This window comes from Limulus polyphemus, unplaced genomic scaffold (assembly GCF_000517525.1).
Source record: "Limulus polyphemus unplaced genomic scaffold, Limulus_polyphemus-2.1.2 Scaffold311, whole genome shotgun sequence".
NCBI classification, from domain to species: Eukaryota; Metazoa; Arthropoda; class Merostomata; order Xiphosura; family Limulidae; genus Limulus; species Limulus polyphemus.
The window spans coordinates 308,484-322,751 of NW_013665921.1; the positions used below are offsets into that span (position 1 = coordinate 308,484).

General features: G+C 34.0%; 1 protein-coding gene across 1 annotated transcript in view; it reads left to right on the forward strand.

The window, feature by feature from the left end:
• LOC106457280 (glutamate-gated chloride channel-like) overlaps nt 1–13,270 on the forward strand; it is a 174,421-nt gene extending 161,151 nt beyond the window's left edge. The window contains exons 8-10 of the mRNA XM_022383143.1: nt 2,336–2,470; nt 10,480–10,898; nt 12,197–13,270. Coding sequence (XP_022238851.1) covers nt 2,336–2,470; nt 10,480–10,898; nt 12,197–12,424 — 782 coding nt within the window. The 3' untranslated portion in view covers nt 12,425–13,270. The remainder of the gene's footprint in view (nt 1–2,335; nt 2,471–10,479; nt 10,899–12,196) is intronic.
• The last annotated feature ends 998 nt before the right edge of the window (nt 13,271–14,268 follow it).

Genomic DNA, 14,268 nt, shown 5'->3' on the forward strand with positions numbered 1-14,268 from the left:
ATGCCGGGCCCTATTGAAAGAAAAAAACTAACAAGTGCAGGTCAAACGTATATATAAAAGTTCCACTTAATTCAGTTTGTATTTCGTGAAAAAGGAGAATTTAAAGTCTAGTCGCATTTAATGAAACACAAAAAAAGGCAAAATACGTAACGTTCTACACTCTACGGTAATGATCATAATTTCATTTTAGGCGCATGGTGCTATTATACATGAGTAAGTAAAAAGGAAGAGAAGGATAATGTTTGGCATAATGAAACATTAAGCTATATTAGTTACTTAATCTGATTAGCATGGTAACTGTGTTACCATCATCATACATCTGTATTCAACTAAAATAATCTTATTATATTCAAATTGCCTATAGACTTTTATATGTGGTGTGCAAATATTTTGCATTTAAAATCTGAAATATTTTCAGTCTTTCATTCGAAATTATTCATTTTTTCTTATTTCAAATGTTGGAACTATACATAAAGGTTGAACTTTTTTTGCTAAGTTTTATTTGTTTTACTGCAAAGCTACACAAGGGTTTTCTGCGTTCTGTTCACCGTGGGGAACCGAACCCCAGTTTTTTTTTTTTAGCGTTGTAAATTCGCGACTTACGGCTGGTCCACTGGAACAATTTTTTTTAAAGTTGGAAATATCTAAAGTATTTTTCAGTTTGTTTAGATGCATTGTTCTTGATTTGAGATTTAAAATTTTCATCTTTTTGAAATATCGTGAAACAAATAAAAAAGACAACCACTAACAAATGAATAATATAACATTGCAGTAACTTATATAATGTATGACCTAGCGTTTGACGTGCTGGGCTGGGGATTGGAAGATCCAGGGCTAGAGTCGCTATATATTGCAAAACAATTTTCATACTGTAAACTATGGGGGCTTTATAACTATTGCAGTCAATCCCGCTATTAGATTAAGTGATAGTTGTGTGGGCGATAAATGCTTCAGACTGGTTACCCTCCCTATGTTCAGTAGTTATAAATTAGGGGTAGCTATATTTGAACCTTAGAATTTCTGACCTGACCATTTAGATCACATGTAAGATAAAAATTACCAATATAAGTATAAAACACAGTAGAGAAGATTCCGTTTTTAGATGCAAAATGTCTCCAGGTGACAAAACGACCAGTCAAAATGAGCAAAATACATAAAAGTTTCTTAAATAATAATCCAAAACTACCTATAAGTTCCTTCAAACATGATAAATAAATACAAATTCGATTAACATTATTTCTTCCGATCAGAGCAAGTTAACTATTTAGAGCAAAACTGAAAATCAATATGTTAACGAGCACAGTTAATTAAATATACTTTTCATACGTTGTTTCTTGTAAAGATTAGAATGCGTTGTTTCATCAGTTGTATGATAGTTCAACTCTGTTAGTTACTAGAAAGTTAGTTTAAATTTTAACTTTAGATAACGTCATCTCGATATAGAGTGCACAGAGACAAAAAGCTACACATTCATATTAGAAATTGCGTATAACGTAACAGGTTTACGGCTACACATTCATATTAGAAATTCTGTATAACGTAACAGGTTTACGACTATACATTCATATTAGAAATTGCGTATAATGTAACAGGTTTAAGGGTACACATTCATATCAGAAATTGCGTATAACGTAACAGTTTTAAGGTTACACATTCACATTAGAAATTGCGTATAACGTAACAGGTTTAAGGCTACACATTCATGTCAGAAATTGCGTTTAACGTAACAGGTTTTGTTTTATAAGAAATACAGCTGTTGACGAAATTCAAGAAATTAATAAAACCCCTTTCATGTATTAAAAATGGGCTCGTTTCACATTTAACACGAGATGGGTTTGAAGCATCTTATCAAGACATTTTTTTTCCAAGAATAAAAAGTTACAATATGTGATTCTTATTTAGAGCTATTTGAAGGATTTCTAAGGCACTTTTCATGATATTGCGAGGTTACGCGTGAAGTAGAAAACAAATATAATTCACCTTTTATCTTTAAATGAATAAAGATCTTACATTGTTACAGTCTCAAAATATATTTTGATAAAAGGTAAAAAAATTCAAATGTGTGTGTACTATATTGTTTATTTTCATATCGCAAACAAATCATATATATATATATATAAAATACATGACGGACATGTTTTCACGTTTTTAATAGACATTTGTTAAAGTAAAACTGCCCTTAGTGTAATCTTTCCAACTTGAAGATCAACTGTTAATTATGACCCATTGATTTTTCTTAACGTAATATATATGTATGAACAGGATTTCATATACGTAATGAGTAGTTTTGATAATTATTCATCGTAACTATTTTATTTCCAATCGTCATTACCAGATGGCTACACAACAGACGACTTGGTATTTCTGTGGAAAGTTGACGATCCAGTACAGGTTACCAAAAACCTCCATCTTCCACGTTTTACGTTGGAAAAATACAACACTGAATACTGCACCAGTAAAACAAACACGGGTGAGTAGGGAGGATATTTTATAAATGTTTTAGAAGATAAATCTGATTACCATATTCTTACCACTCAATTCACCGGATAAATAAATTCTATATGAATGTTGAACTATACAACAAAGCATGAAACCTATAAGAGACGAAACCCAGCCAATTTCAAACTGAATTTTAACTCGTGAAACTTAGTCTTAAACACTTGAAACATCTTAATAATAAAGAAGAGAAGATCAAGGAATAAGTATGGAATATTACGAATCCTCAGTCACTTATGCATTAATATATATATATATATTATCCAATATCCAATATTAATTCTTGGAAACAAAGCGACCGAATATATTATACCAGAATGAACTGTATACTATTCATGCATCTATTTTCTCTCTACGTCATTGATTGAAACTTACTTGTATATTATTAGAAAATTATAATCATATATATAGTTTTTATTTGGAATCCTCTGTTTATAAAACTCTTTACGATATATATATATATATATATATGTGTGTGTGTTTTCTAAGTGACATTAAGTATATTACCGATCATGGCATTTGTATTAACACATCTTGACTACATCTGATTATTCCAAGAAGCTTTACCTTAGATTTTTACGTTAACAAAAAAAAATATATATAGTATTAGCGCACGGATATACTCCATTCTCAAGAAGAAAACACGTGCAGAAGTTCTGTAAACAACTGCACAGCATTCAGAAATATTCCAAATCAAAACCGCTGACTTATTCTAAAGCTTAAAAAGCTAAAAGAAAATATAATCGTATATCAGCAAATTTTGTTCTTATTCTCTCTTGAAGACTCTTGTTATACAAAAGGTTAGATTTCTTACTATAGTTGCTCTCTTATTCCACTACCGTTGCTTAATCAGCTGCCAGTTTTCTGCTGACTCAGAAAAAGTCATCTGCTTCACTTGGAACATGCTCATTAGCTCTGTAGCATGCCACATTGACTTGATTCTGGTGCAATCTTTGGTTCCTGCAGTTTTCGGTGTTTCTATTGCTCTATTTGAATTTTTTTTTAATATGTGAACCATCCAGCCGTAATTTTTCACGATTCTTAGTCAAAATTTAATTTTAAAACAATTTATACATTCTACTCTAAATTGTCGATCTTTTTTTTTGTTCATTTGTTGAATTTCGTTCAAAGCCCTCGGGGGCTATCTGTGCTGGACGTCCATAATTTATAGATGATAAACCAGAGAGAAGAAGAGAGCTAGTCAGCATCACCCACCGCCAGCTCTTGGGTTACTGTTTATCAACTAAAAGTCGGATTGACCATAACGTTATAACGCCTTCACGACTGAAAATGGGACAATGTTCGGTGACGGGACTCGAACCCATAACACGCAATTTGTGAATCGATACCCTAACCATCAGATCATGCCAGGCCTTGTTGATTATAAAATAGTATTTTTGCAGCTGTTGGAAAATTGGGCACTTTTTAATTTCGACCTTTGTCCATACACATTTCCAAAAAAAAAACTCTATACAGCAGTTTCCATTAATTGTGTTACAGTTAATTTTATGAGCTTCTCAGCCACACTTTCACAAAACAGTTTGTTAGATTCCCAAATTGCAGTTTTATGTAAGATAGAAACAAACTAAACAGTGAATGACACGAGAAAAACTGAATTATCTGTTCGTTTTTGTGTTTTTTTCCCATAAAATACACAATAAACTATCTGCGCCCTGTCCACCAGGGGAATTGAATCCCGGATTTTAGTGCTGTTGAAACCTGAACCAATTGCTCATTGAGCTACGTTTTGAGAATCTTGAGTTAATTCAGTGATATCTTGATCATTTAAATTTATTTCTAATAAAGCCCGTGTTCTAATTTTTCTTATATTATTTTTACACGAGATGCTTCATTTTCAAAACCCGAAGTGAAAATCAGGCACGTGCTAAAGAAGTGGCACTTCTTTCCATTAAGTATATATATGTACTTAAGTAAAAATAGCAATTGTGATATTCAACACGACGCATAAATAAACATATCATGGCCGTATAACAGTATTATTTAGAATAATATATTAACTTTTATCTTTTAAGATGATATAGCGGAGGTTATTTTGCTTCCGCCGAGTGCTGGAAAAACCTCATTAAAACGTAATAAGGTGATGTGCATGCAAAGGCCTTAGTAGTTAAAAAGAGAGAAGCGACGTAATACTTGCATCACTGGATCATGCTGTTTCAGATATCAATATTGACGACTGGTCAGATACCAGTTGTTTAATCATGTTTATGTAATTCAGAAGCTTGTGGCCCGGCATGGCCAGGTGGTTAGGGCGCTTGATTTGCAATCTGTCGGTCGCGGGTTCGAATGTCCGTCCTACCAAACATGCTCGCCCTTTCACCCATGGGGGCGTTATTATGTGACGGTCAACCCCACCATTCGTTGGTAAAAGAGTAGCCCAAGAGTTGGCGGTGGGTGGTGTTGACTAGCTGCCTTACCTCTAGTCTCTCACTCCTAAATTAGGGACGGCTTACGCAGATACCCCTCGCGTAGCTTTGCGTGAAATTCAAACCAAACATAATAAAAGCGCTAAAAACATCAAGGATGTCATCTACTATAAAATTAAATATGAAAACGTAAAACAGAAAAAATATCCTGTGATGACATTATCATTTTTTAAACAGCAACTTCATGCAATTGTTAAGTTTGCTTACTGATTACACGTCTCAAGTCATCCAGCCGCACTGGAAAGTCTTCCTTATATGTTTATCTTTCACTTCTAAACTTATCTTTAGAAGCAAGAGTTGTAACAGTTATTAATGATGAGTTGAAATCGATGAAGTAGCATTAAGTAATCATAGTGTGCAACGTTTGTTATGAAGTTAGTTGTATTCATATTTTATTATATAATTACCTTAGTGCAGAAATTCGTACGAACAGAAATAGCTTTAAAAGATAACTCCCAATAGAGTCGATCCTGTTACCGTAAATTATATTACCACGTCTGTTTGTTTGTTTTAGAGCAAAGCCGCATTGGGCTATCTGCTGTGTCCACCGCGGGGAACTGAACCCCGAATCTTTAAGCTCTTACACTTAGCGCCATCCCACCGGGGACATTATCACCAGTGGCGTAAGTATGACCCCCGCAATTGCCGGAGAGCCAAAGCCAAAAATGGACCCGAATCAGTCAGAATCATAATTACAATTATAGGGAAATAAATACGGGGAGGGGAGCATCTTTTGTAGTTACGCCACAGATTAACACGTCATATGGTTCAGTTTTTCTTTAAATCCGATCATTTAAGAGTTGTGTTTTCCGATGTTGGTTATCGAGATGTCCGTGTTTATGTTCACAGGGTTTTAATAAGGATCTCTAACTCTCTCTCTTTTTGTATCTCAAGATAAAAGCAAACATTTTTCATTTTCTTTAATATTCAATGCCCCCCCTCCCCCAGTGGCACAGAAGCGTGTTTGCGGACTTATACCGCTAGAAAACGGGTTTCGATACCCGTGGTGGGAAGAGCACAGATAGCCCTTTGTATAGCTTTGTGCTTACTCACAAACAATAACAACAATTGTATTCAAAATAAGATTAATCCACTCGATGTGATCAACCCTCTTAAACACACTGCGAAAATGCCTCATTACCTAAAAGATACAAGCCACACTTCTGGAGACTCTGACTATATTCACTGAAGAGCAAGCCTGGTCAGTGACTGTAATAAAATGAATGTCAGGATTAGGCGCTCATCAAATAGCTCTATAATCTACAATCAACAATAGTAAGTTAATTTTACAATAGGATCTTGTATAGATTATTGTCTCTTTATTAACATATTATGTCATAACCAACGAATGCGAAAAGTTTTAACGTTGCGTCCGGACATTGTCTTTGTGTTAGCTGATTATGAACCTATATTCATGTTAACGGTTTTTAGCATCACAGGGATTGCAACATGAATATCGTTACATACCCTCGAGCTTACCGCTGGACCATAGAGTTATCTGTACTAATGGTCTCTTTTTTTGGAACTGAAATACTAGAAGGAGGGCAACTAGTCAACATTACCCTCTGGATACTCTTGGTCTACTATTATCTCGCCAAATAGTGGGATTTGACCGTCACCCTTATAACGCACCCACGGCCCAAGAGTACAGGGCACGATTTTTTTATTCTTTACATATTTTGTGGTAATGGAATGCAACGGATTGACCCGAAGATCCGTTGTTCGGAACGCTAATTACTGGACCATGCTCAGAGAAGTAGGGGGTGGGGGACAATAAATCGAAGTGCGCTTCTGAACTTGCCTGATTTTGAAATAACTATATAAATAGTGTTTTAACGTTTTGTTGCTGATTACGTTATTTATAAAAGGTACAATTAAGTGACTCATGATGAAAACAATGATATAATTCACATACTACTCAAATTATAGGTTACTTCGATGCTCTTTATAAGGTTGATCGTTTAGTTGTTTTGAATTTCGCGCAAAGCTACACGATGGCTATCTGCGCTAGCTGTCCCTAATTTATCAGTGCAAGACTAGAGGGAAGTCATCACCATCCACCGCCAATTGTGAAATTGATCATCACATTATAACGACCCCACGGCTGAAAGGGCGAGCATATTTGGTGTGACGGGGGATTAGAACTCGTGACCCGCAGATTGCGAGTCGAGCGCCCTAACCACATGGCCATGCCGGGGCGCTCTTTATGAGAGAGCAGTAAGTTCATGTTTGAAGTTAATGCTAAGCAAAGTTTTAGTGAATAAATATTTAGCGTTCTACTCGCGGCGTCATAAAAATTGGGTAAGAACCGTATGGGAGTAATTAGATGTAATATGATACGCGTCGTTTCTTCAATGCTGTTATTTTTCTTTTCATCTTAATGATATTTGGTTTGTGAATCCACTTCAAACAACTTAACTTCGTATGCTTACCAAGCTAATGAGAACGTCATACGTGTAATCAGTTGTATAAGTGAAATTTATTTTTGGATTTTAGAGAACAGATTAAACATCACACCAGTAACTTTAACCAACTCCAGAAAACTAGTATTTTAAAATGTTTATTACATTCCGTTGTGATCTGTGTATGAGGAAAATCACTTGAAACTCATCTGCGGTATTGTACAGAAATTTAAATACAAAATGTGTGACGTAACGAAATCTTAAAAAAAAACTTTGCTGTAAAATATGTAAACAGGAATAAGTTAACTTTTGAAGGTACCGTTGCAAACATATAAGGTCATTCATGTAAACACCTTACTTGATAACTGCTAATTGGACCCATTAAATACACACTTTTTTTGCTTGATTTTAATCACCGTAGCATGTTTTGTTTTATCTTTGCTTGGTTTTAATGAACATAGCATGCCTATATATGTTTGCTCAGTTTTAATGACCATAGCATGTTTATGTATCTTTGGTTGATTTTAATGACCATAGCATGTTTTGTTTTATCTTTGCTTGGTTTTAATGAAACATAGCATGCCTATATATGTTTGCTCAGTTTTAATGACCATAGCATGTTTTGTTTTATCTTTGCTTGGTTTTAATGAACATAGCATGCCTATATATGTTTGCTCAGTTTTAATGACCATAGCATGTTTATGTATCTTTGCTTGGTTTTAATGAACATAGCATGCATGCTTGTATATGTTTGCTTGGTTTTAATGACCATAGCATACTTATATATCTTTGTTAAATTTCAATTACCATAGCATGCATATTTATATCTTTGTTTGGTTTTAATGAACATAGCATACTTATATATATCTTTGTTAAATTTTAATTACCATAGCATGCATATATATATATATACATCTTTGCTTTGTTTTAATGAACATAGCATGCTTGTCTATCTTTGCTTGGTTTTAATGACTATAGCATGCTTACATATCTTTGCTAAATTTTAATTAACATAGCATGTATATATATGTTTGCTTAGTTTTAATGGCCAATGCGTGTTTAGGTATCTTTGATTGGTTTTAATGACCATAGCATTTTTTTTTTTTATCTTTGCTTGGTTTTAATGAACATAGCATTTTTTTTTATCTTTGCTTAGTTTTAATGACCATAGCATGTTTATCATATTTGCTTGGTTTTATTGACCATAGCATGCTTATGTATCTTTGCTTGGTTTTAATGAACATAGTACGTTTTTTTATCTTTGCTTAGTTTTAATGGCTATACCATTCTTATATTTCTTTGCTTAGTTTTAATGACCATAGCGTGTTTATGTATTTTTACTTGGTTTTAATGACCAAAGCATGCTTATATATCTTTGCTTAGTTTTAATGACCATAGCATACTTATATATCTTTGCTAAATTTTAATGACCATAGCGTGCATATATATCTTTGCTTAGTTTTAGTGAACATAGCATGTTTGTTTATCTTTGTTTGGTTTTAATGACCATAGTATGCTTATATGTCTTTGCTTGGTTTTAATGACTATAGCATGCTTATATATATTTGCTTACTTTAATGACCGTAGCATGCTTATATATGTTTGCTTAGTGTTAATGACCATAGCATGCTTATATATCTTTGCTTGGTTTTAATGACCATAGCATGCTTATATGTCTTTGCTTGGTTTTAATGACTATAGCATGCTTATATATGTTTGCTTAGTTTTAATGACCATATCATGTTGTTGTTTTTTTATCTTTGCTTGGTTTTAATGACCATAGCATGTTTATTATCTTTGCTTGGTTTTAATGACCATAGCATGCTTATATGTCTTTGCTTGGTTTTAATGACTATAGCATGCTTATATATGTTTGCTTAGTTTTAATGACCATATCATGTTGTTGTTTTTTTATCTTTGCTTGGTTTTAATAACCGTAGCATGTTTATATATCATTGCTTGGTTTTAATGACCATAGCATGCTTATATATCCTTGCTTGGTTCAAATGCTCTAAGTAAATATATCGAGACAAGACAGACCTTGAGTAAAGATCCTAATTAACACCCTCAAGTTTTAATTAAATAACGTAGACAACTGCCATCCACGAGATATTAGGGTATAAAAAATCTCTCTAATGTTATTACACACAAACATTTTTCAAAGTAAGTCGTGCTTATTTTTTTTTACAAGTATTCTCTGAAATTGAATATAAGAGTGTAACATAGCGAGATATATATATATACAGTAATGTTAATGTCATAAAGTTATAACAAATGCTCAGGAACTATCATTATTCAGAGTGCAATCTTAAAATACATGTGGAAGAGGTGCAAATATATAGAGAGAGATTTATAAAATTCATTAATGTAATTAACAACTTCCGAAGCCGGACATTCACATAATTTATAACTACCAGACTTATCAACTGCTTACCAAATGCTCATTTGGTAGGATTAACTAGTAAAATGTATAACATGGAATTTTCCGTTTTAACTTCAGGGAAACGTATTGTGGGGGGGATTAACCGTTCCATAGTTTTGTAGATAGTATTATTCTGTTGCTATTTGACTTATAAATTTGTTGCGCCCAGCGTACTGACGTTAACCAACAATTCTAAAAAGTTCTACAATGGACTAACGTAACCTAACGTAACCTTTCTTGCTCTGCACTGCAAGAGTTGATGGGAGGTGCTGTTGAACTGCTTATTAGTTCAAAATAAGGGGCATCCATGCTCAGTAGCTTTTGTGTAGCTTTGCGCAAACATTCTAAATAACTGTAAGATTCCATAGCATCTGATCTAAAACGTTCGTATATTTTAAAGCATATAAATCTACGAGTTTTAAACTATATTTTATTCTATTTTCTCTCAGATATTAGTTTTAAGCCGTTCTACAAAATATATGCCATTAAGCATAAAGTGATTTACTTTTACAGACAGCTATATCTACATACGGGAGTATGATATTAATATTTCCTTCTTAACGTCACATTTTAGGTGAATACAGTTGATATTAATATTTCCTTCTTAACGTCACATTTTAGATGAGTACAGTTGATACTAATATTTCCTTCTTAACGTCACATTTTAGGTGAATACAGTTGACATTAATATTTCCTTCTTAACGTCACATTTTAGGTGAATACAGTTGTATCCGAGTGGACTTGATCTTCAAGAGAGAATTTAGCTACTACCTGATCCAGATCTACATCCCCTGTTGCATGTTGGTCATTGTCTCTTGGGTATCCTTTTGGCTGGACCAAAACGCTATCCCTGCACGTGTTTCGCTAGGAGTAACCACACTCCTTACGATGGCAACTCAAACTTCCGGTATCAACGCGTCACTTCCACCCGTGTCCTACACCAAGGCCATCGACGTTTGGACAGGTGTATGCTTGACCTTCGTTTTCGGTGCACTACTGGAATTTGCCCTGGTCAACTATGCCTCACGAACGCACATGCATAAACAGGCAGCTAAGCAACAGCGGAAATGGGACATCGAGCACTCTAGTTTGGACACTGACCACATAGAGGATGGCACTAATACGTTCGCCATGGTATGATAGTTTTATGAACACAATGTGTTATAAAAAAAATTTAAAGTAGCTTCAAACTTGCTTATATTCCTGTTTGCCTTTCTTTTTTGTTTGTTTCTTTGAAAAAATAATGCAATAATATTTGCCCAGATCATTTATCGTGTCAATGATGTAGATACTTAACACTCATTAGTATTTGCGTAGATTATAACCACCATTTATATTTAGTGTGGACACTAAAGACCTATAGTTATTGGCTTAGATATTTAACGCTTATAGTTGTTGGCGTACATTGTAACATTCATTCGTTTTTGGTGTGGATACTTAACACTCGGTAGTTCTTAGCGTAGATATGTGAAAACTATTCATGCTTGGTATGGATACTTAACACTCATTCGCATTGGTATAACTGCTAAACACTCAGTAGTTCTTAGCGTAGATATGTGAAAATTATTCATGCTTGGTGTGGATACTTAACACTATTTGCATTGGTATAACGCTAAACACTCAGTACTTCTTGGCATAGACATTTAACAATTAATCATGCTTGGCGTCGATGTTTAATATTCACCGACTTAATAAAAAAGAAAACACCTTTTATTAAAGAAAATGAACAATGAAGATATATATTTATGTATATCAGCGTATAAACAATATACAATTAAACTGCAGGTTCTCAAGCTTCACATAATTATCATATATTTGTACATTTTTTCCATGCTAAACCTACGATGTTATTAACCTAGACCAAAGAAAAGGCCACTTGTTTATATTTTAACCTGAATATCACCTTATAAGACACGTGGGTTAAACGAATAAGTCAGAGAACCGAAGGTTCAGGCATAGCTATCCCTAATTTTGAACTGCTATCAAAAAGGAGAGTACCTCTTAATTTCACAGAACTCATTGCCTGTGCGGATATTCGTAACGGAATAGCGGAAATGATTATTACTTTTATAATGCAACCGCAACTGAATGTGTGTAGCGCGTTCACTGTCATGTCGCTGGCTCAAACCTTGGGCCTTTGGTTTTGCAGCCCGGAACGCTAATCACGAGACCATGCCTAATCGCACAGTCATAGTTTTAAGGCCCCAATTTAATTAACATTCGTGTTTAGAATTACACACGTTTTTCCATTAACTCTTTTACTATAGTTTTTCGTACCGTGTTACCTTTTTTTTTCCAATATTTGTTGTTGTTTTTTTGTATTATCATCAAAATTTTGCTTTTGCAATTTTTTAGTTATTTCCTTGTTGTCTTTTTTCTGTGTCATGTATATTACACTATATATTCCTACTGAAACAATCGATTGTTTTCAGAAGCCCCTCGTCCACCATCGTGGAGACATCCATTCTGATAAAATTCACCAGTGTGAAATTCACATTAAGCCCCAGAAGAGCATCAACCCTTGCAAGGCCTGGCTCAACAAGTTTCCATCCCGATCCAAGCGAATTGACGTCATGTCTAGGATCCTGTTTCCTCTTATGTTCGCCCTCTTCAACCTCGTCTATTGGATAACCTATCTTTTCCGGAATGAAGACGTGTGATCCTCTGGAACTATCGTCTGATACGTGATATCTCGGGGTTTGTTACGTAACAGTTTAAATGAGTTGGAAATGTAGGTTCTTAGGCTTGTTCGTGATGACTTGGAAATGTAGGTTGGTAGGCTTATTCATGAAGATGGAGCAAGCTGCTGAGAAGAAATTCAAATACTTTTATTTCTTCTCCGATATGTTCTCAAATAAGTAGTCTGAATTACGCATTATATTCAAAATCCGATATTATTCGTAAAATATTGTGATCTGTGGCTATTTGTAAACTCTTGTGATCTGTGACTACGGTTGTAGCGCAGCCAAATGTAAACAGCACAGTTTCCATCTTCTGGTTGAGATTCTACCAAGACATTTCCTGGAGCATCAACTTCACTGAGATAATGCAGAACTGTGGGATCACATCCAAAGAACATGTGGTTATCATGATTTTGCTCAGTAGTATGGATATGGGACTTTGTCAGAAGTAATGTAATATATATATGTGTGTATATGCAGCGCGTTTGTTGGAGAAAGATAGCAATAACGAATTAGATCACGAAATCTGACGTAAGCACACTGATGATCTTTATATCCCTAGCGTACGTTAAGTTACACTTAATTTTAACCATACATAGTTAATTACAATTTTACATATATCAGTGATGTGTTTTTTTCAAGTAAAATAACTAAAAATTAAACAAATTATATTTCAAAGAAAATTCTAACATTTGTGTAAGTACGTATACAGGCGTTTTATGTTCTTTTGGAACGTTCTTGGTTGTTTGATTACGCTGACTGCAAATAATAATCAAACACTCTGTGGACTGTGTATACCGGCAAAGTGCTATCTATCATATAGAGTCATACAAGACTGAAAGTGGTTTGTTTGGTATAAACTATTGTTGATTTATATCTAAAATATTTAACTCAGTTACAGATTCAAAATTACCGTTATTTCGTATCTTAGGGAATTTCATCCGTTAACTTCAAGAAGAAAAAAAACAACTGATTTATAAAAAAAAGGGCTTATTTCACTTATACAGGCTGTATCTCTACTGCCCAATTTTAAGAATTTAATGTCACTTAATTAATCGGTCACAGCTTGTTAATTTACAAACAGCAGTCATTTTCCAACAGAAGCTCCGATTAGAACCAGGCTCGAAAGGAATAATTATATTTACTAGTTAGTATAGTGCTACTCTATGAACAGTTCGACGTTGTCTATGAATTATAGACTATAAGTATTGTTTTTTGTTTGTTCTTCACTTTCGCCTGTGGTCGGAAGAAAAAAGGAACATGTAGGTTTTTCCTGTTGTTTGAAGCCACTGGGCGCAAATATTTACGATCAAACCTAAAAGCATTTTGTACAGTTTATCTATATCAGCTTTGGTAGCAGCAGTACTAGTGGCTCAAGTATATTGTGCGTTGTTTTCATTTGGAATGAACAAAATAAAGTTGTTAGCTGCTATGTAATAAAAGGTTTGGGTTTTATAGGAATTGTATCTCAACCAACAGTGTTTTGTGTTTAAAGTTTTTTGTATGTAAAATTTTCTGGAAGTATTTACTTGTTTAGATATATTTCTCTGTTGCTTCTATACAAAAAACTATCAGATTAAGATAATTGGATACTAATTTTTAGATAAAACGTCTGTACATATATATTTAATGAGATTTTACTAAATTCCACAGAAGCAAATATTGTGTGTTTTAGTGTATTTTAGCCCAAAACAAGTAAAAATATACAATAGAGTTTAAATACACACTAACGGAACAATACTAAATTTCTATGGATAATAGTTTCAACATTTGCATGTTCTCTTCAGTCCGTGCCCGGCATGGCCAGGTGGATAAGGCGCTCG